The sequence below is a fragment of the Salvelinus sp. IW2-2015 genome, linkage group LG16, assembly GCF_002910315.2.
Source record: "Salvelinus sp. IW2-2015 linkage group LG16, ASM291031v2, whole genome shotgun sequence".
NCBI classification, from domain to species: domain Eukaryota; kingdom Metazoa; phylum Chordata; class Actinopteri; order Salmoniformes; family Salmonidae; genus Salvelinus; species Salvelinus sp. IW2-2015.
Genome location: NC_036856.1, coordinates 8887915 through 8908447, shown reverse-complemented (window position 1 = coordinate 8908447; position 20533 = coordinate 8887915). Strand labels below are relative to the sequence as shown.

Genomic DNA, 20533 nt, shown 5'->3' with positions numbered 1-20533 from the left:
CTGTATTCATGGTGGTTCCCCATGATTATTAGATTAGAGAACAAAAACTTGAATGTCCTCATTGTGGCAACTCATTTGCGGTTATGGATACGATCATCTTTTAGCAGTGCATGTAGACCAAGGCCACATTTTAATGTACAGTACAAGTCAAAGTTGGACACTGTCACGGCCGATGCTGGAAGAAGCGGACCAAGGTGCAGCGTGGTGAGCGTACATTACTTTTATTTGGAATGGCGCCAAACAAACAATAAACAAACAAAACGACCGTGAATCTTAAGGCTATAGTGCCACAAACAAAGACAACTACCACAACGAAAGGAGGGAAAAAGGCTACCTAAGTATGGTTCCCAATCAGAGACAACGATAGACAGCTTCCCTGATTGAGAACCACCCGGCCAAAACATAGAAACACAAAATCATAGAAAACAAAACATAGAATGCCCACCCCAAATCACACCCTGACCAAACCAAATAGAGACATAAAAAGGCTCTCTAAGGTCAGGGCTGACAGACACACCTACTCATTCAATGGTTTTTCTTTATTTTACTATTTTCTACATTGTAGAATAATAGTAGACATCAAAACTATGAAATAAAACATGGAATCATGCAACCAAAATGTAACCAAAAAAGTGTTAAAGTATTTCTGCTAAATATATTTATATTTTGAGATTCTTCAAAGTGGCCACCCTTTGCCTTGATGACAGCTTTACACACTCTTGGCATATTCTCTCAACATCTTCAGTCACCTGGAATGCATTTCAATTAACAGGTGTGCCTTGTTAAAAGTTCATTTGTGGAATTTCTTTCTTCTTCATTGTGTTGAGCCAATCAGTTGTGTTATGACAAGGTAAGGGTGGTATTCAGAAGATAGCCCTTTCCTAAAAGACCAAATCCATATTGTGCAAGAACAGATCAAATAAGCAAAGGAAATGACAGTCCATCATTACTTTAAGACATGAAGGTCAGTCAATCAGGAACATTTCAGAACTTTTAAAGTTTCTTCAAGTGCATCGCAAAAACGATCAAGCACTACGATGAAACTGGCTCTCTGAGGACGCCCACAGGAAAGGAAGACCCAGAGTTACCTCTGCTGCAGAGGATAAGTTCATTAGAGTTACCAGCCTCAGAAATTGCAGCCCAAATAAATGCTTCACAGAGTTCAAGTAACAGACACATCTCAACATCAACTGTTCAGAGGAGACTGCGTGTATCAGGCCTTCATGGTTGAATTGATGCAAAGAAACTACTACTTAAGGACACCAATAAGAAGAAGAGACTTGCTTGGACCAAGAAAAATTAGCAATAGACAATAGACCAGTGGAAATCTGTCCTTTGGTCTGATGAGTCCAAATMTTAGATTTTTGGTTCCAACCACTGTGTCTTTGTGAGACGCAGAGTAGGTGATCGGATGATATCCGCATATGTGGTTCCCACCGTGAAGCATGGAGGAGGAGGTGTGATGGTGTGGGGGTGCTTTGCTGGTGATTGCTGGTCTGTGATTTATTTAGAATTCCAGGCACACTTAACCAGCATGGCTACCACAGCATTCTGCAGTGATACGCCATCCCATCTGGTTTGCACTTAGTGGGACTGTCATTTGTTTTTCACCAGGACAATGACCCAAAACACACCTCCAGGCTGTGTAAGGGCTATTTGACCACGGAGAGTGATGGAGTGCTGCATCAGATGACAACAATCACCCGACCTCAACCCAATTGAGATGATTTGGGATGAGTTGGATCGCAGAGTGGAGGAAAAGCAACCAACAAGTGCTCAGCATATGTGGGAACTCCTTCAAGACTGTTGGAAAAGCATTCCTCATGAAGCTGGTTGAGAGAATACCAAGAGTTTGCAAAGCTTTTTATTTTTTTATTTAACCTATATTTAACCAGGCAAGTRAGTTAAGAAAACATTGTTATTTATCATGAAGGCAAAGGGTGGCTACTTTGAAGAATCTCAAATAGAACACATACAGTGGCAAGAAAAAGGTTGTGAACCCTTCAGAATTATCTGGATTTCTGCATAAATTGGTCATACAATTAGATCTTATCTTCATCTAAGTCACAACAACAGACAAACACAGTGTGCTTAAACTAATAACACACAAATTATTGTATTTTTCTTTTCTATATTGAATACATCATTTAAACGTTCACAGTGTAGGTTGGAAGAAGTATGTGAACCCCTAGGCTAATGACCCGAGAATTGAACCCTGTGGCAGCCCCATAGAGACTGCCAGAGGTCCGGACAACAGGCCCTCCGATTTGACACACTGAACTCTATCTGCGAAGTAGTTGGTGAACCAGGTGAGGCAGTCATTTGAGAAACCAAGGCTGTTGAGTCTGCCGATAAGAATGTGGTGATTGACAGAGTCAAAAGCCTTGGCCAGGTCGATGAATACGGCTGCACAGTATTGTCTTTTATCGATGGTGATTATGATATTYTTTAGGACCTTGAGCGTTGCTGAGGTGCACCCATAACCAGCTCGGAAACCAGATTGCATAGCGGAAAAGGTATGGTGGGATTCGAAATGGTCGGTGATCTGTTTGTTAACGTGGCTTTCGAAGACCTTAGAAAGGCAGGGTAGGATAGARACAGGTCTGTAACAGTTTGGGTCTAGAGTGTCTCCTCCTTTGAAGAGGGGTATGACCGTGGCAGCTTTCCAATCTTTYGGGATCTCATACGATACGAAAGAGAGATTGAACAGGCTAGTAATAGGGGTTGCAACAATTGCGGCAGATCAATTTAGAAAGAGAGGGTCCAGATTGTTTAGCCCAGCTGATTTGTAGGAGTCCAGATTTTGCAGCTCTTTCAGAACATCAGCTATCTGGATTTGGGTGAAGAGGAAATGGGGGAGGCTTGTGCAAGTTGCTGTGGGGGGTGCAGGGCTGTTGACCGGGTTAGGGGTAGCCAGGTGGAATGCAAGGCCAGCCGTAGAGAAATGCTTATTGAAATTCTCGATTATCTTGGATTTATCGGTGGTGACAGTGTTTCCTAGCCTCAGTGCAGTGGTCAGCTGGGAGGAGGTGCTCTTATTCTCAATGGACTATCATCGACGGAATCATCGACGCTATCATCGATGGAAAAATGAATTTCCAAGTTTATCCAGACATTTTGCAGGAGAAAGTAAGGCTATCTGACCGCCAATTGAAGCTCAACAGAAGTTGGGTGATGCAATAGGACAACAACCCAAAACACAGAAGTAAACTAACAACAGAATGGCTTCAACAGAAGAAAATACACATTCTGGAGTGTCCCAGTCAGAGTCCTGACCTCAACCCGATTGAGATGCTGTGACYTGACCTCAAGAAAGCGGTTCACACCAGACAWCCCAATAATATTGCTGAACTYAAACAGTTTTGTTAAGAGGAATGGTACAAATTTTCTCCTGACCGTTGTGCAGGTCTAATCCGCAAATACAGAAAACGTTTGGTTGAGGTTATTGCTGCCAAAGGAGGGTCAACCAGTTTAAACCAATTAAATCCAAGGGTTCACATACTTTTCCACCCTTCTCTGTGAATGTTTACAAGTGTGTTCAATAAAGAAATGAAAATGTATAAGTGTTTGTGTGTTATTAGTTTAAGCAGACTGTGTTTGTCTATTYGTGTGACTTAGATGAAGATCAAATCACATTTTATGACCAATTTATGCAGAAGTCCAGGTCATTCCAAAGGGTTCACATACCTTTTCTTGCCACTGTATTTTGATTTGTTTAACACTTTTTGGTTACTACATGATTCCATATGTGTTATTTCATAGTTTTGATGTCTTCACTATTATTCTACAATGTAGAAAATTGTAAAAAAATAWAAAWAAAATAAACTACTTTTMAATGATTAGATGTGTCCAAACATTTGACTGGTACTGTAGTTGTGGCTTAAGGCAGCACACATAACTCTCTATAATGCACTATCGACTCAAATCAAATGTTATTTTGAGTGCATTTTACACTAAGGGAAAAAAGCTCTTAATAGCCCACTCAATGATGGTACAATTCCTTAGTTTGCTGTTGGGGCCTACTTTAAATGCTTTAGGCTAACAGGTATGCAGCCTAGGATACACATTGTACASTTGGTTGCATAATGTATGTTTAACAGTTGTCATGGAGCCAATATTAGGCTATGGAAAAGGTATCTGCTAGCCTGGTTGCCATCTCAGTTCAACTATTACATTCAAGGAGTGGAATAGCTAAAAAGACTGATACCCAGACTTAGGTATCTGCAGTGAGCATGAACATATTGCTTATAGAAGTTGAGACCCTATTAGTCAAATTAAATAACATGAGTCTCCTAAATAATACATTCCTTGACGTGTCCTGTCCAGTGTGAGAATTCTAGCAGAGCTATATCGATTCTATGCCTACACTATTTTCTTATTTTCTATCCATGTGGGGGCGTAACGCCTCACCTAACTCGCGGGCGCTGCGAACAGATGATACAGCATTGCGCGGTATGAGCTCAGAAATTGAACAAAAGAAATCATCCTAAAACAGGGAATGGTGGGAGCACGGATGTGGAAAATATAGAAGTTATTTTGAACCCATTAGCAAAGGCAAATCATTATTTGGGCCCTGATTTAAAGGGTAGTCTTTTGGCAAATTTGCTGTAAGCMCGTTGCTCCCCACGAAAGCCAGCTACAGGGGAGGGACTGCCGATTTCTCGACTTTGCAGCTCTGAATGAAGGGGAGGGGGTCCGTAGACCGAAATTGATGGTAGTGGGCTACGGAGGAAGACTACTCTTCTTGACATTAAAGGCAAAATACACATTTCAGTCGAACACAGCAGAGTTGGTGAAACGGGACGGTGGTGAAACATGGAGTAAGTAGACTTTTGACTTACCTGCATGTAGCCTATTATTATTGTATAGACTAGGGTATTTTATGCACTGACAATGAATGTTCTGGCTCAATTTGAACGATTTCGCCCCGGTTGCCACACCTGCAAAAGGGAAAGAATATGTAGCCGAGCTAATTGCACTGTAGGTATTTTTGGGGGGTGAAATGAGGGATTGATTTTTTGGAAACAGTGAAGAAAGGATGTTTAATAGGCGAAGTTAATATTTAGATTATAGTCAACATTAAAACATCGCCAATACGCAGACAAAAGATAATGTAATGTTATTGACTTCAACTTGCATCGCATTTATTTGTCCTCTCTTCAGTGCTCAGTGTTGGGCATGACATCAAGGCTTTTTAAAAATGTGCGCCTATGCTGTAAAATACTGGACCTATATCTAGACAGGGCAAAGCCGCATGGTCAATCGGCAGTCTATGTAAGGAATATCCTCTAACAACAGCTGGGGATTTATGTGAAATTAAACATGTGTCCAGAATAACTACTCCCGACTATATTTGCACGTGTAATTAGCCTACCGTGGATTTTAATGGTCAACCATAACGACTATTTGTAAATGACCTATCGATTTAGGCTCAGTTTGTCTTTTGGGGGATCAATATGGGGAACGTGTGATGCATGCTGCGCATGTTCCTGAATAGCGCGCCGCATATGGGGGATCCTGAATGTCATAGTCCAGCGGTGTGCATGTCGTGCTATTTGGAAATAGGAGGGAGCGCGAGACAACGGTACCAGCCAGCCGTGCCTGCTCTTAATTGTAGTGGTGGGTGCGCATGCATGTGTAGGAGCCGGGGCGTGCATATGTAGGAGCCGGGTTTTCATTTTCTCCCGTGTTGACAGAAATGGGGTGTTCCAGCATGGCTGAGTGAGCTGATGCGGTTGCGTTAGTGTAGCCTACATAGACACAGAAAGGTGTTATAGGAAACATGTCATTACTTTGTCATTATGGCTGACTACGGGAGTGAACGTTATTTACAATAAGGGTTACATGGAGAAAATCGGACCTCTCTGAAATGAAAATGGATGGCACTCCCTTCAGCAAAATGTATATAACCTAAACCGTCCCCGAACGATTGAAAAAAAAAAACAAGTGACCCCTTCTATACAAAGTAAGTGGATAGTAGAGAACATATCTACCGTTACCCTCAATTCTTGGACAGACCAGAGCCTTAGAAATGCAGTTTTAGAAACTGTTCTTCATCCTGTAAGCATTACATGGCAGTGCAGGAATTTTGCTAGCACACAAGACTGCGGAACTGAAGGTTGTGGGTTCGCAGACCACCGTGGACAATAATAAGGATGGAAAGCTCTCCTTTATAGTAAAAGCATTGCATGAATCTATGATTTTATTTGCAGGTTCGAGAAAAAATGCCTTTAATAAACATTACATGCGATGCTACGTCATTTTACGTATTAGCTTAATCTTTTGTTAACAGGCTAAGAATGGACAGAAAGATAGGCCCGTGTTCATCTTATCATATTTCGCCAATGCCAAGTAAGTGTGACTTGTTTGCAACGAAGCTGACCCTGTTTGCAAGTAATTCAATCTGAGAAGTCATTAGGAATCTGAGCATGATACTTCAAAAAATGTGGCCTACCTGGATATAGCAGCCTATAGCCTAATTTCGTCTGTCAAACAAGTAGGCCTACTACTTATTTCTGAAATAGGAAGAAATAGGCTCCAACACAAAGCCCTCTCGTTGTTTGTGAAGTCTAATTAAAATGAAGATGTGTTTATCAGAGTTGTTGACCTCACAATAAACCAGATTCAAGAAACTTGAAGCAGCAGCTGTGACACAATCAATTGGAAATGGACAGCTCATGGTGCTGAAAGTAGGCAAATTCATTCCAGTAGGCATAATTCATTTCAACCATCATGGGCAAGACACATGTTGTTTTTAATACAAATTAATTATAGTAGTAGCAAGCTATCAAAGTTGACCTCAGGTTCTCCTTCTCATCTCTGCGCTCTCCTCAAACTGAACATAACATACATGTAGGTTATAGGCTAGTCCACGAGCAAGTGCATTTTTTGGACTAGGCCTAATAAATTATTATTTTCAGAAGAAGCCTTTGACTCACTTCCTGAACTGCCACAGTAGCCCTACACAGCACAGACATTGGTTAGGCAGTTTTTGATCAGCAAGAGCAGAGCAGGCATGGGCTCAGGGTTGGAATATCCATTGCAGTGTGTAATGCAGCCTAGTTGTATGTACACCATACCAGCAGCTATTTTAGAAATCTAACTTTGCTCTTTGTGTCTCTGAGCATGCACTTCATAGCCTATAGGCTAAGGATAATTTGATTGAGACCACACTAAATAGCCTATAGGCGCACTTGATATTGCGTGCCCAGCGGAGAATCAGAGATGAGGGGCGGCATCTGGCACACATTGATATTTAGCCTAATAAGCAACTAATTCTAAAACACTGAGAAATATTGAAATTTCATCAATTACAAATTACATGACTCTCCCCTGGACTAGATTTWAAAAAAAATACTAAACCCTCCCCTCGCCTGAAATGGAAAAAGCACGATCTCCCACACTTTCCTCCATGTAACCATTCTGTACATTTCCATCTATCCTTAAGTATCCATGACTGACTTACAGTGAGGTTAACAAAATATAAAAAGTATACATGAAAATACAATGGGCAATAGGGGACCATGACCATCTTCCATTGTTGCAGGCCTAAGAGCCCACTAATATTACAATGTTACAGTGATGTTGCAGCATTGTTACAATGATTCTTCTTCTTTTTCATAGCCCACATTGCTTCCATCTGACTACCCATCACCTTCGTTTCACCTGACATACTTCAACATCCTCAAGAATGCTATTGTTTATAATACATACCAATTTTGAACACTAAATATATCATGTTTAACACAGTAGACCTATTTTATTGATTGATATTAAGATTTGTGTTTATTGTTCCACGTTTTGAAGGTGCCACTAGTAAAGTAGAGCACAAGTGTATGAATTGAAGTTGAAATTACGCAGTAGGCTCCTATGAAAGAGGAAGTGAGTAAAACTGCGTTATAAGAGAATATAGTGCAACATACACGTACCATACAGAGTGCATGTTTGATATCCATCATGGAGCCATGGACTTGAGAAACATCTCCGTTTAAATCCAATTTGAGTTGATTTTGTCTAGGGATGGGAGTTTCACTATTCGAATAGTATCTTACATTTTTGTTTGGATGTCCGGATATTCGAAATACATGTGTTTTTTTTAAGCACTGCTGAGCGAGGGAGAGAGGCTGGCACTCTATTGCTGCAGCTGCAGAGGGGGCGGTGAGTATTGTGGGTGAAAAGAGCCGAATGAGCTACTGTCGCCTACCATTGAATGTCTGACTGACTTGTCGTGATACCACCGCCTGGCTAACGTCTGCGTGACCCCTGTGTCTTATGTTGTTGCCTACCATTGAGCATCGGAAGCCTCGTTCACGCCCGATGTCCACCAGATGCATATGCGTTTTGTTTTGCTGGATGTCTAGCCCGCATTTTTTGTACTTGATGCACATGTGCTTCGCTTTTCGACTAGCTAAAAGCTAGCTAGTTGAGGTATGTGTGTGTACTTCCGTTTGTACCACCGCACGGTAAAGCAACACGCAGTTAAAAAGATTGAATGCATGCAGGTACACAGAACACAGCGCAGCAGCCTAGTGTAACATCCCCAACGTAGCATTGCGGACTGCTGCATTGACAATGAATGACTTCCGCCGTAACGCAAAGAGCTTGATGCATCTGGTTGACATGAGGTGTCACATTACTCATAAGCACTCAGTTACGTTGCACCGGATGTCATCTATTTCAATAGGGATGTCCACAACGCAGTGGAATTGCAATGCCCCCTTGTGGTTGAAGACTTCGTTGCCAGACGGATACTTTGACATTTTCCAAACATTGCGTCGTCTTCAGTCCAGCCAGAGTCCGTAGAAGAACAGGAAGTTAGCAAACCACAGAAGAAGACAAACATTTGGTTTTTGGCGATGACTTTGTGATAGCTAGCACCTTGCAAACAATTACCGATTCCTATAAGTGAGTACTATTTTAATAGTAATGTTAAATAATACACATTGGCTTTTAAGCCAATTAGATTATATYACTGTTGCCTCCGATTTAAGTTTATTGTGATGGTAACGACTTTAAAAAAATGATTTTTATTAGGTGGAGGTCGCTAGCTACTAGTGGTATCTTCAAGCTAACCTTTTTAGCTAGCTAGCTAGCTGCTCTGCTGTGCAAGCTAGCTTGACTTGCTATAAAGTTGTAAAAACAAGTTGAGGAAGAAGTAACTTAACAAAACATGTTTTATTATCACCTGAAACAATATATTTATCCTGTCTTGAATGAAAAGGTAATATTATACAATCTCCCAAAATAAATGCGATCTCTGACAAGAGTCAGCCTGTCCTCCATCTTGCCTTACAAACACTACACCCACACAATGAGACAGATATTTCACCGGTTGTATAAATGTGAAGCATCCGGTTGGCGTTTCCACTCACTACTAAATATGGTGATGAAAGGAATCCCAGTGGCCGGCAGTGGGGGAAGAGGGGGCGAGATTGATTTTGGCCGACATTCAGCAAATTTTCTCCTTGATTAAACATTTGATCTCAATGCAGTTTTCTGTTTCCAAAGCTAGTGTCACGATCGTCAAAGGTAGAGAGTGAGGACCAAGGCGCAGCGCGTGAAAAGAACATCTTCTTTTATTAGAAGAGGAAAAACACGAAAACGAACACTACACAAACTATACAAAACAACAAACAACCGTGAAGCTATAAACGTTAGTGCACACAAAAAGCAACAAACGTTCAACATAGACAATTACCCACAAATACATGATGCCTATGGCCACCTTAAATATGGCTCCCAATCAGAGACAAATGAAAAACATCTGTCTCTGATTGAGAACCACTCAGGCAACCATAGACATAACTAGACACATTCACTCAACCATAGACTTCCCTAGAAACATTCACTCAACACAAACCCATACACTCTAACAAATCCCCCTAGACACTACAACCACCCAAGACAAGACAAAAACACAAACATACCCCATGTCACACCCTGACCTAACTAAAATAATAAAGAAAACAAAGAATACTAAGGCCAGGGCGTGACAGTACCCCCCCCAAAAGGTGCGGACTCCGACCGCAAAACCTGACAAATAAAGGGAGGGTCCGGGGTGGGCCTTAATATGGCGGCGGCTCGGGTGCGGGACGTGGCCCCCACTCCACCATTGTCAATATCCGCTTCAGTGTCACTGGTAGATCCTGGCTGGCTGGCGGCTTCGGAAGATCCTGGCTGGCAACTCTGCAAAGCCGCCCGTCTGCCATGAGCCTTCAGAGCCGTCCGCCAGACAGGAGCCGCTAGAGCCTTCCGCCAGACAGGAGCCGCTAGAGCCTTCCGCCAGACCGGCTAACAGCCGAGAGCCTTGCCCCAGACCGGATCAGCCAGAGCCTTCCGCCAGACCGGATCAGCCAGAGCCTTCCGCCAGACCGGATCAGCCAGAGCCTTCCGCCAGACCGGATCAGCCAGAGCCTTCCGCCAGACCGGATCAGCCAGAGCCTTCCGCCAGACCGGATCAGCCAGAGCCTTCCGCAGACCGGATCAGCCAGAGTCTTCCGCCAGACCGGATCAGCCAGAGCCGTCAGCGAGCCATGACCAGCCAGAGCCGTCAGCGAGCCATGACCAGCCAGAGCCGTCAGCGAGCCATGACCAGCCAGAGCCGTCAGCGAGCCATGACCAGCCAGAGCCGTCAGCGAGCCATGACCAGCCAGAGCCGTCAGCGAGCCAGACCAGCCAGAGCCGTCAGCCAGTCCGGAGCTGCCGTCCCTCAGTCCGGAGCTGCCGTCCCTCAGTCCGGAGCTGCGTCCCTCAGTCCGGAGCTGCCGTCCCTCAGTACGAGCTGCCGTCCCTCAGTCCGGAGCTGCCGTCCCTCAGTCCGGAGCTGCCGTCCCTCAGTCCGGAGCTGCCCCTTATCCTGGTGATGCCCCTTATCCTGGTGATGCCCCTTAATTTAGGTGGGTTTATTTGGAGGGTGGTCATTGAGAGGGGATACGAAAGCGGGGATTGACTATGGTGGGATGGGAACCACGCCCAGAGCCTGAGCCGCCACCATGTGACAGATGCCCACCCAGACCCTCCCCTAGATTTTGGTGGTGCGTCCGGAGTTCGCACCTTGAGGGGGGTTCTGTCACGTTCCTGACCTGTTTTATGTTATTTTTGTATGTGTTTAGTTGTCAGGGCGTGAGTTGGGGTGGGCATTCTATGTTTTGTGTTTCTAGTTTAGGTCACTTGTAATTAGCTTTTATGGTTCTCATCAGGGACAGGTGTTTGACGTTTCCTCTGATTGAGAACCATATATAGGTTGGCTGTTCACACTGTTTGTTTGTGGGTGATTGTCTCCTGTGTCTGTGTTTGTTTGCACCACACGGGACTGTTTCGTTTGTTCGTTCGGTTTATGTAGTCTGTTCCTGTTTCATGCGTTCTTCACGTTATATGTAAGTTCGTGTCCAGGTCTGTCTACATCGGTATTTTGTTTTGTAGTTTATCAAGTGTATTTCGGTTCAGTGTTCGTCGTGTCTAATAAATTCATGATGTCTACATACCTCGCTGCACATTGGTCTTCCGATCCCTCTCTCCTCTCCTCGTCTGAGGAGGAGGAATATGACGACTACCGTTACAGCTAGAATCTGTAACAGAGTAGAATATGTTTTGCAGACTTTACCCTTTGCCAAATAAAAAAAATGGCATAGTTTAGAAGGAGTGCAAGGGCGAATTTAGTTATTGCCCACACTCACTTCCCAGATTAGGCGTTCCCTTACGGAAATATGCAAATAAATGCTAGAATGTGCCAATAGGATCTCGCTAGCTCTTGCTTGGCTCTGCCCACCTTGCTTGTTCTGCCCATGACAGGCTCTGGTCTATCTTAGGTTAAAAATAGTATTGAGCTATATTGTTCATCGGCAGGCTATTATAATTCCGTAAGCCTCTCAACCGCGGGAGGGTCTACTCAGAATTTCAATTCTACTTTTTATATATTTTAGGTTCAAACGAAGCTGTCTTCCTTTTACATGGTAGGCCTACTGCTGGCAACTGCCTATTCCGTTTTTTTTGGGGGGGGGACATGTTGTATTTGATGTAAACACCATGGCAACTATGCACTCCAGTAGTAATTATGCATCAATCCACTGTAGCCCTATCTATAATATATCTAGCATATATATAGTTGCCATCTTTTCCCCTCCTCAAATCAACATCTTCATTATTATATTACTGAAATTGCAACTTTTGATCAAGTGGTTATAGCCTTGATCAAGTGGTTATAGCCGGGCTATTAGGCATACTAGAACGTTGTTTATTTAATGATAAGCATCACTGGCATGTACAGTTTCTCTGGACCCCCACAAGGTCGGAGTTTTGATGAAAGAGATTTAAGGCCAGACAGGTTAGGCCTATTTTAGGAAACTTTCTGAATGGACATAGAGAGAATTAGCAAACTCTCACACGCACACCCACCCACCTAAAAGGACCATCAATCAAATCCGTCTGCAGCCATCTCTCTCAGACATAAGCAAATCACATTTCTCCTTTCCCCCCCAAAACACCTAGTCTTAGCTTCAAATCCTTTCTGTCGGATATCAAAAATGAGTCTACATTATAGGATAATGCTAAATCAATGTAGCATATCATATCAATAAAGGGGAAGATATAGAGACAGCTATGATATAGGCTATATGAAGATGAAATTGACAACCATTAGAAAATAGAAACATCCATAGCCTATCAGCCGTTGATTAATTTTAGTGAAGCAATGGGTGGTAATGTTGACACTAGGCCTACATTTTAATTTGAGTGCATTATCTAAATCTGTGAAACCACTTATTGACAAGGATAGCCTAAACTGAGGTTGACATTTCACTGTTCCCTTCTTGGAATTCACTCAAATCTGCTGGCAACTCGCCTATCTCTTCCTCCTCTCTCTAGCTCTTAAATAGACAATGAACAGCGATATACACTGAACTAAAATATAAAAGCAACATGTAAAGTGTTGATGCCATGTTTCATGAGCTGAAATAAAATATTTTATGTTCATTTCTCTACCATATGCCGCCTCCAACATCATTTTAGAGAATTTGGTAGTGTGTCCAATCGACTTCACAACCGCAGACCACGTGTAACCACGCCAACCCAGGACCTCCAAATCCGGCTTCTTCACCTACGGGATCGTCTGAGACCAGCCACCTGGACAGCTGATGTAATTGTGGGTTTGCACAACTGAATTTTTTTTTTTTCTTAGTTTTTTTAACTTCTTACCACTTTTTCTCTCCAATTGGTAGTTACAGTCTTGTCCCATTGCTCCAACTCCAGTACGGCCTCGAGAGAGGCGAAGGTCGAAACACCTCCGAAACACCAGCCTGCAAAGCCGCACTGCTTCTTTACACACTGCTCGCTTAACCCGGATGCGAGCCACACCAATGTGTCGGAGGAAACACCGTACAACTGGAGATGGAAGTCAGCTTGCAGGCCCCGGGCCGCCACAGGCATCGCTAGAGCCCGATGGGACAAGGACATCCCGGCCGGCCAAACCCTCCCCTAACCTGGACGACGCTGGGCCAATTGTAAGCCGCCTCATGGGTCTCCCGGTCGCGGCCGGCTGCGACACAGCCCGGGATCGAACCCAGTCTGTAGTGATACCTCAAGCACTGCTATGCAGTGCCTTAGAACGCGGCACCACTCGGGAGGCCACAACGGAAGAATTTCTGCACAAACTCTCAGAGAAGCTCATCTGCATGTTCGTCGTCTTCACCAGGGTCTTGACTTCAGTGGGCAAATGCTCACCTTTGATGGCCACTGGCACGCTGGAGAAGTGTGCTCTTCACGGATGAATCCTGGTTATAAACGGTCCCGGGCAGATGGCAGACGTTGGCGTGGTGTGGGGCGAGCAATTTGCTGATGTCAACATTGTGAACAGAGTGCCCGTGGTTATTTAACACCTTTTGGTTACTACATGATTCTATATGTGTTATTTCATAGTTTTGATGTCTTCACTTCACTTCTACAATGTAGAAAATAGTCAAAATAAAGAAAAACCCTTGAATGAGTAGGTGTGTCCAAACTTTTGACTGGTACTGTAACTGATCAGGCTATGTAACGGGGAATGAATACATTAACAACGGAGGGTAGCTGAAAAAACGATTCACACAATGAAACATCAAATGCGCACGAATATTGTCGGGAGGAAGACGGAACTTATATGCCCGTATAGGCCTACTCGTCTTCGCCAAACACTCATCCCCTCTTTCTTGTCTAGACATTTTTTCATTATACTCAATAGCCTTTATACTCAATAGCCTACACATAATCTTTACAAGGAATAGGCCTACTCTCAAAAACGTGGTGAGGTGCTAAGTAGTAGTCATTTATTGAAAACCAATGAAGCATAAGCAGAAGATAGTAAATATCATTAATCACAATGGTTAGCCTATGCAAATTAATAGGAAAACATTCAGACCTTATTCATTGGACTACATTTAGCCTATTTGGAGGTGCGGGGAGAGGTCAAAGGATCCTAGAAGTCAGGCTATTGTTTGTCAAATCCAGATTAAATACAGTTGAAGTCGGAAGTTTACATACACTTAGGTTGGAGTCATTAAAACTCATTTATCAACCACTCCACAAATTTCTTATTAACAAACTATAGTTTTGGCAAGTTGTTTACAGACAGATTATTTCACTTATATTTCACTTTATCACAATTCCAGTGGGTCAGACATTTTACATACACTAAGTTGACTGTACCTTTAAACAGCTTGGAAAATTCCAGAAAATGATGTCATGGCTTTAGAAGCTTCTGATAGGCTAATTGACATCATTTGAGTCATTTGGAGGTGTACCTGTGGATGTATTTCAAGGCCTACTTTCAAACTCAGTGCCTCTGCTTGACATCATGGGAAAATCAAAAGAAGACCTCAGAAAAAAAATGATATACCTTCACAAATTTTGGGAGCAATTTCCAAACGCCTGAAGGTACCACATTCATTTGTACAAACAATAGTATGCAAGTATAGACACCATGGAACCACGCAGCCGTCATACCGCTCAGGAAGGAGATGTGTTCTGTCTCCTAGAGACGAATGTACAGTGGGGAGAACAAGTATTTGATACACTGCCGATTTTGCAGGTTTTCCTACTTACAAAGCATGTAGAGGTCTGTAATTTTTATCATAGGTACACTTCAACTATGAGAGACGGAATCTAAAACAAAAATCCAGAAAATCACATTGTATGATTTTTAAGTAATTAATTTGCATTTTATTGCATGACATAAGTATTTGATACATCAAAGAAGCAGAACTTAATATTTGTACATAGAAACTTTGTTGCAATTACAGAGATCATACGTTTCCTGTAGTTCTTGACTAGGTTTGCACACACTGCAGCAGGGATTTTGGCCACTCCTCCCTACAGATCTTCTCCAGATCCTTCAGGTTTCGGGGCTGTCGCGGCAATACGGATTCAGCTCCCTCCAAAGATTTTCTATTGGTTTCAGGTCTGGAGACTGGCTAGGCCACTCCAGGACCTTGAGATGCTTCTTACGGAGCCACTCCTTAGTTGCCATGGCTGTGTGCTTCGTGTCGTTGTCATGCTAGAGACCAGCCACGACATCTCAATGCTCTTTACTGAGGGAAGGAGGTTGTTGGCCAAGATCTCGCGATACATGGCCCCATCCATCCTCCCCTCAATACGGTGCAGTCGTCCTGCCCCTTTGCAGAAAAGCATCCCCAAAGAATGATGTTTCACCTCCATGCTTCACGGTTGGGATGGTGTTCTTGGGTTGTACTCATACTTCTTCTTCTCCAAACACGGCGAGTGGAGTAGACCAACAAGCTCTATTTTTGTCTATCAGACCACATGACTTCTCCATTCCTCCTCTGGATCATCCAGATGGTCATTGGCAAACTTCAGACAGGCTGGACCATGCCTGCGTATTAACAGGGGACTTGCGTGCGCTGCAGGATTTTAATCCATGACGGCGTAGTGTGTTACTAATGGTTTTCTTTGAGACTGTGGTCCCAGCTCTCTTCAGGTCATTGACCAGGTCCTGCCGTGTAGTTCTGGGGTGATCCCTCACCTTCCTCATGATCATTGATGCCCCACGAGGTGAGATCTTGCATGGAGCCCCAGACCGAGGGTGATTGACCGTCATCTTGAACTTCTTCCATTTTCTAATAATTGCGCCAACAGTTGTTTCCTTCTCACCAAGCTGCTTGCCTATTGTCCTGTAGCCGATCCCAGCCTTGTGCAGGTCTACAATTTTATCCCTGATGTCCTTACACAGCTCTCTGGTCTTGGCCATTGTGGAGAGGATGGAATCTGTTTGATTGAGTGTGTGGACAGGTGTCTTTTATACAGGTAACGAGTTCAAACAGGTGCAGTTAATACAGGTAATGAGTGGAGAACAGGAGGGCTTCTTAAAGAAAAACTAACAGGTCTGTGAGAGCCGGAATTCTTACTGGTTGGTAGGTGATCAAATACTTAGGTCATGTAATAAAATGCAAATTAATTATTTAAAAATCATACAATGTGATTTTCTGGATTTTTGTTTTAGATTCCGTCTCTCACAGTTGAAGTGTACCTATGATAAAAATTACAGACCTCTACATGCTTTGTAAGTAGGAAAACCTGCAAAATCGGCAGTGTATCAAATACTTGTTCTCCCCACTGTACTTTGGTGCGAAAAGTGAAAATCAATCCCAGAACAACAGAACAACAAGGACCCTGTGAAGATGCTGGAGGAAACAGGTAAAAAAGTATCTATATCCACAGTAAAACAAGTCCTATATTAACAGAACCTGAAAGGCTGCTCAGCAAGGAAGAAGCCACTGCTCCAAAACCACCATAAAAAAAGCCAGACTACGGTTTGCAACTCCACATGGGGACAAAGATTGTACTTTTTGGAGAAATGTCCTCTGGTCTTATGAAACAAAAATAGAACTGTTTGGCCATAATGACCATCTTTATGTTTGTAGGAAAAAGGGGGAGGCTTGCAAGCCGAAGAACACCATCCCAACCGTGAAGCACGGGCGTGGCAGCATCATGTTGTGGGGGTGATTTGCTGCAGAAGGGACGGGTGCACTTCACAAAATAGATGTTATCATGAGGAAAGAAAATTATGTGGATATATTGAAGCAACATCTCAAGACATCAGTCAGGAAGTTAAAGCTTGGTCGCAAATGGGTCTTCCAAATGGACAATGGCCACAAGCATACTTACAAAGTTGTAGCAAAATGGCTTAAGGACAACAAAGTCAAGGTATTGGAGTGGCCATCACAAAGCCCTGACCTCAATCCTATAGAAAATTTGTGGGCAGAACTGAAAAAGTGTTTGCGAGCAAGGAAGCCTACTAACCTGACTCAGTTACACCAGCTCTGTCAGGAGGAATGGGCCAAAATTCACCCAACTTATTGTGGGAAGCTTGTGGAGGGCTACCCAAAAAGTTTGACCCAAGTTAAACAATTTAACGGCAATGCTACCAAATACTAATTGAGTGTATGTAAACTTCTGACCCACTGGGAATGTGATGAAAGTAATAAAAGCTGAAATAAATCAGTCTCTCTAATATTATTCTGACATTTCACATTCTTAAAATAAAGTGGTGATCCTAACTGACCTAAGACAGGGAATTTTTTACTAGGATTACATTTCAGGAATTGTGAAACTGAGTTTAAATGTAAAGGTGTACGTAAAGGTGTATGTAAACTTCCGACCTCAACTGTATAGGTGATAGTGGGCTAAATCAAGGATAAATATAGCTGAAATGTTCAGGCTTTGTCATGATCTGTGATCAAAATAGGCGGGGAGGTTTTCAGGTTCCGTTCAGGTTATAGGTTATGTGTAAGAACGTAACTGCACTGAAACAAATAGCCTGATTCAATGAGATTCCCCTCTCCTGAATTTTTTGGAGGTGTATCTTTTAAGCTGTTTGGTCTATGGATAGACCCATACCGCTACAATTTTTTGGGTTGTTTGCTGTAAGCATAGCCTACCACTAATATTCTAAATTCCAGAGCATTTAAAACAACCACAGTTTTTTTGTGGGATAATGATACTTGCTTTAAATTTCAAATTAAATATTTTGATAGGCCTATAGGCCCACCATGAACCCATGTTGAGGCTGAGCATGTCCTTCGATAGTCTCGTAGACTATGCAGAAAGCATCGTGGAGTTAATTGTTGTTATAACCTAGATCACTTTTTATATAATCTGGAATGTTGTTTTTTCTCACAATTTATAAACCAACAAGGGGTAGCCTTGTTTTTGCCTGTCCTCACATACCCCCTCAATTCAAGCCCTACTTTTAACCATAACACATAAAACCCTCCACAGAAATTGATAGCATACAGCCTAAGGAATGCATGGTGACAGTGATTGCATCTGTCAAACAGGTAAACCTACCTCCTATTTCTGAATAGGGCTCAGATGAAGCCATCCTGTCCATATTTATTTGAGAAATCGGCCTATATCACCTATAGGCTTTCTGCACAGTAATGGTGGCTGGCTGCAAATCAACTAGCCTAATATATTTTTGTATAGAGGTGATAGGCCTATTTTAGCTTCAAATTAAATTGATTAGATTACACTGCCAATTAAACATAATTTTAAAAGCATGTACATGCAGACATCATGAAGACGTTTGTAAGGCGTTCATGGTGAGATCTTTAATAAAAACGTACATGTAAACTGACACGTACCATGTAAGTGTAATGTGTACACGATGAGAACACTGTCTACATGACTTGAGCGTGTCACGTGACATGAACGTGACGGGAACGTGTAGGCAGGTTGACGCCTATCATTTTTTGTCTCCATTGACTGTCCATGTTAATTCATGGCGGTGTTTTATGGCGCGAGGAAGACGTTAGGTGACATGCTGAGAGGCATCAGTAGCTTCACTGGGCTTAATTCTGGCATGAATCACTCGTGTTGGTGTGTTTGAGATGGGAGCAAGCAGACGGAGGGAGAGAGAGCGCCATGGCAACTCGGCTACAGCCAAGGCTAGCTAACTTGTAGCAGCCACAATGTTTTTTTATCATCCCATATAACAGTGCCTGTCTTGACTGGTGCAGCCTAGAGAAGCTAGTACTATAGTTAGCTAGGCTAATTGAGGCCACATGCTGTGCATTCTCCCCAACCCCATTCAGATAAAACAACAACCTAACTGTTGGTTGCTCTTTGTAGCCTACTCCTACTCCTCATTTAGCTAACTTTTAATTCTGTAATTTTATTCCATCTTGCATTGCATTAGTGAACTCTCACTCCACTTGCTACACATTGAGCCTCTTTGCCGCTTTGATTGGCCAACATAAACACTTGGAGGCTACCGCCTTTTTATGGGGAGCGCACTGTGCACGTCATAAAAACCACATTGAAAGTTTGTGGTATGTCATGGTACATCCTTGTATGTATTAATGTCACATGGATATTTTAATTTAATTTAGAAAAAGCCTTTTCAGTGTTAAAATAGGTCTTTAAAATGAATTTTTTTTTGTTGCAAAAATGACTACTCACACCGTTCGGATATTTGAATACTTCAATATTCGAATAACATGCACATCCCTAATTTAGTTTTTTAATTCTTTGTTTGCAATTATTCGACATCTGGTCGAATATTTTCTTTACCAGACCATTGATAAACGTACAAAACTAACCAACACAAATCCTTCTTCATTTCCCTTCTAAGTCGTAAGCTGACAGATACACAGAGTGTTCTTCCCACTGCTAATGGCCAACCATGTGCCATTCAATATGGGCCGGACCTTCCAAGTATTGAGATTCCATGGAGCAGCTCTTGGGAGAGCAGATAGGCTGACATAGTGCTCTTATTTTATTCAGCCTCTCTCTGCCTCAGCCTCTACCTCGCTCACATTCCAGTCATGAAGACTGATCCGCTCCCTGCCATCTCTCCACTCCTTGTCATCCTCCCTATCCTCTCTTCTCTGCATGGGTCCTCCTTTTCTTCTTCTCAACATCCATTTGACCTATTCCAATCGTATAAACATATGATTAGATACAGTATATATAGTATAACACTTACAGTATTTAACAATATTCCGACACTCTTAAAAGAAGGACAGTAGAAGTTGTCTCATCCCAGTCAGCCCACAAGGGTAATCATCAAGCCAGTCATGCCAGCCAGTGGTGTCCCAGTCCCCCTCAGTCATTTTTCAGTCACAGTGACACACATTCAAACGTAGCCTTGGGGGCAGACCTCGTGCAGCAGAGGGGAGTGTGGCAGTGTGGTGTGGGTCATGTCGTCGAGGGTTAGCGCACAGACACATTTGAGGCTAATGAGCAGGCTAGCTTACACAGCCCTGGGCAGCTAGCCTAGCAGATAATGGGTAATGGGCCAGTGGTGGGCCTCTATAGGAGGTCCTAGACTAGAGTCGTATGGGCTGGTTCCCGCCCTCCCTGTCATGTGCTGATGCGTGCCATATGTGTCACTGGTGATGGCCATGACACTTCAGGGCTGTTTGAACTCACTTCAAAGAGTGCTGTTTAGCCATAGATACATAGCTCCATATCTGGTACATAGATAGATCATAGATACATAGCTGCATATCTGGTACATAGAATAGATCAGTAGACACATATCTGA

The 20533-nt window shown here is 42.9% G+C and overlaps 1 protein-coding gene across 3 annotated transcripts in view; it reads left to right on the top strand.

Annotated features, from left to right (window-relative positions):
• The first annotated feature begins 4401 nt into the window (after positions 1–4401).
• Positions 4402–20533, top strand: part of palm1a (paralemmin 1a) — a 75859-nt gene continuing 59727 nt past the window's right edge. The window contains exon 1 of one of the 3 annotated variants that reach the window (XM_070447500.1): positions 4402–4820. In XM_070447500.1, the coding sequence (XP_070303601.1) occupies positions 4816–4820 (5 nt within the window). In that variant the 5' untranslated portion in view covers positions 4402–4815. Of the gene's footprint in view, positions 4821–8106; positions 8158–20533 lie in introns of those variants that run through there. The other 2 variants (XM_024003920.2, XM_070447499.1) reach the window with 2 other exon arrangements.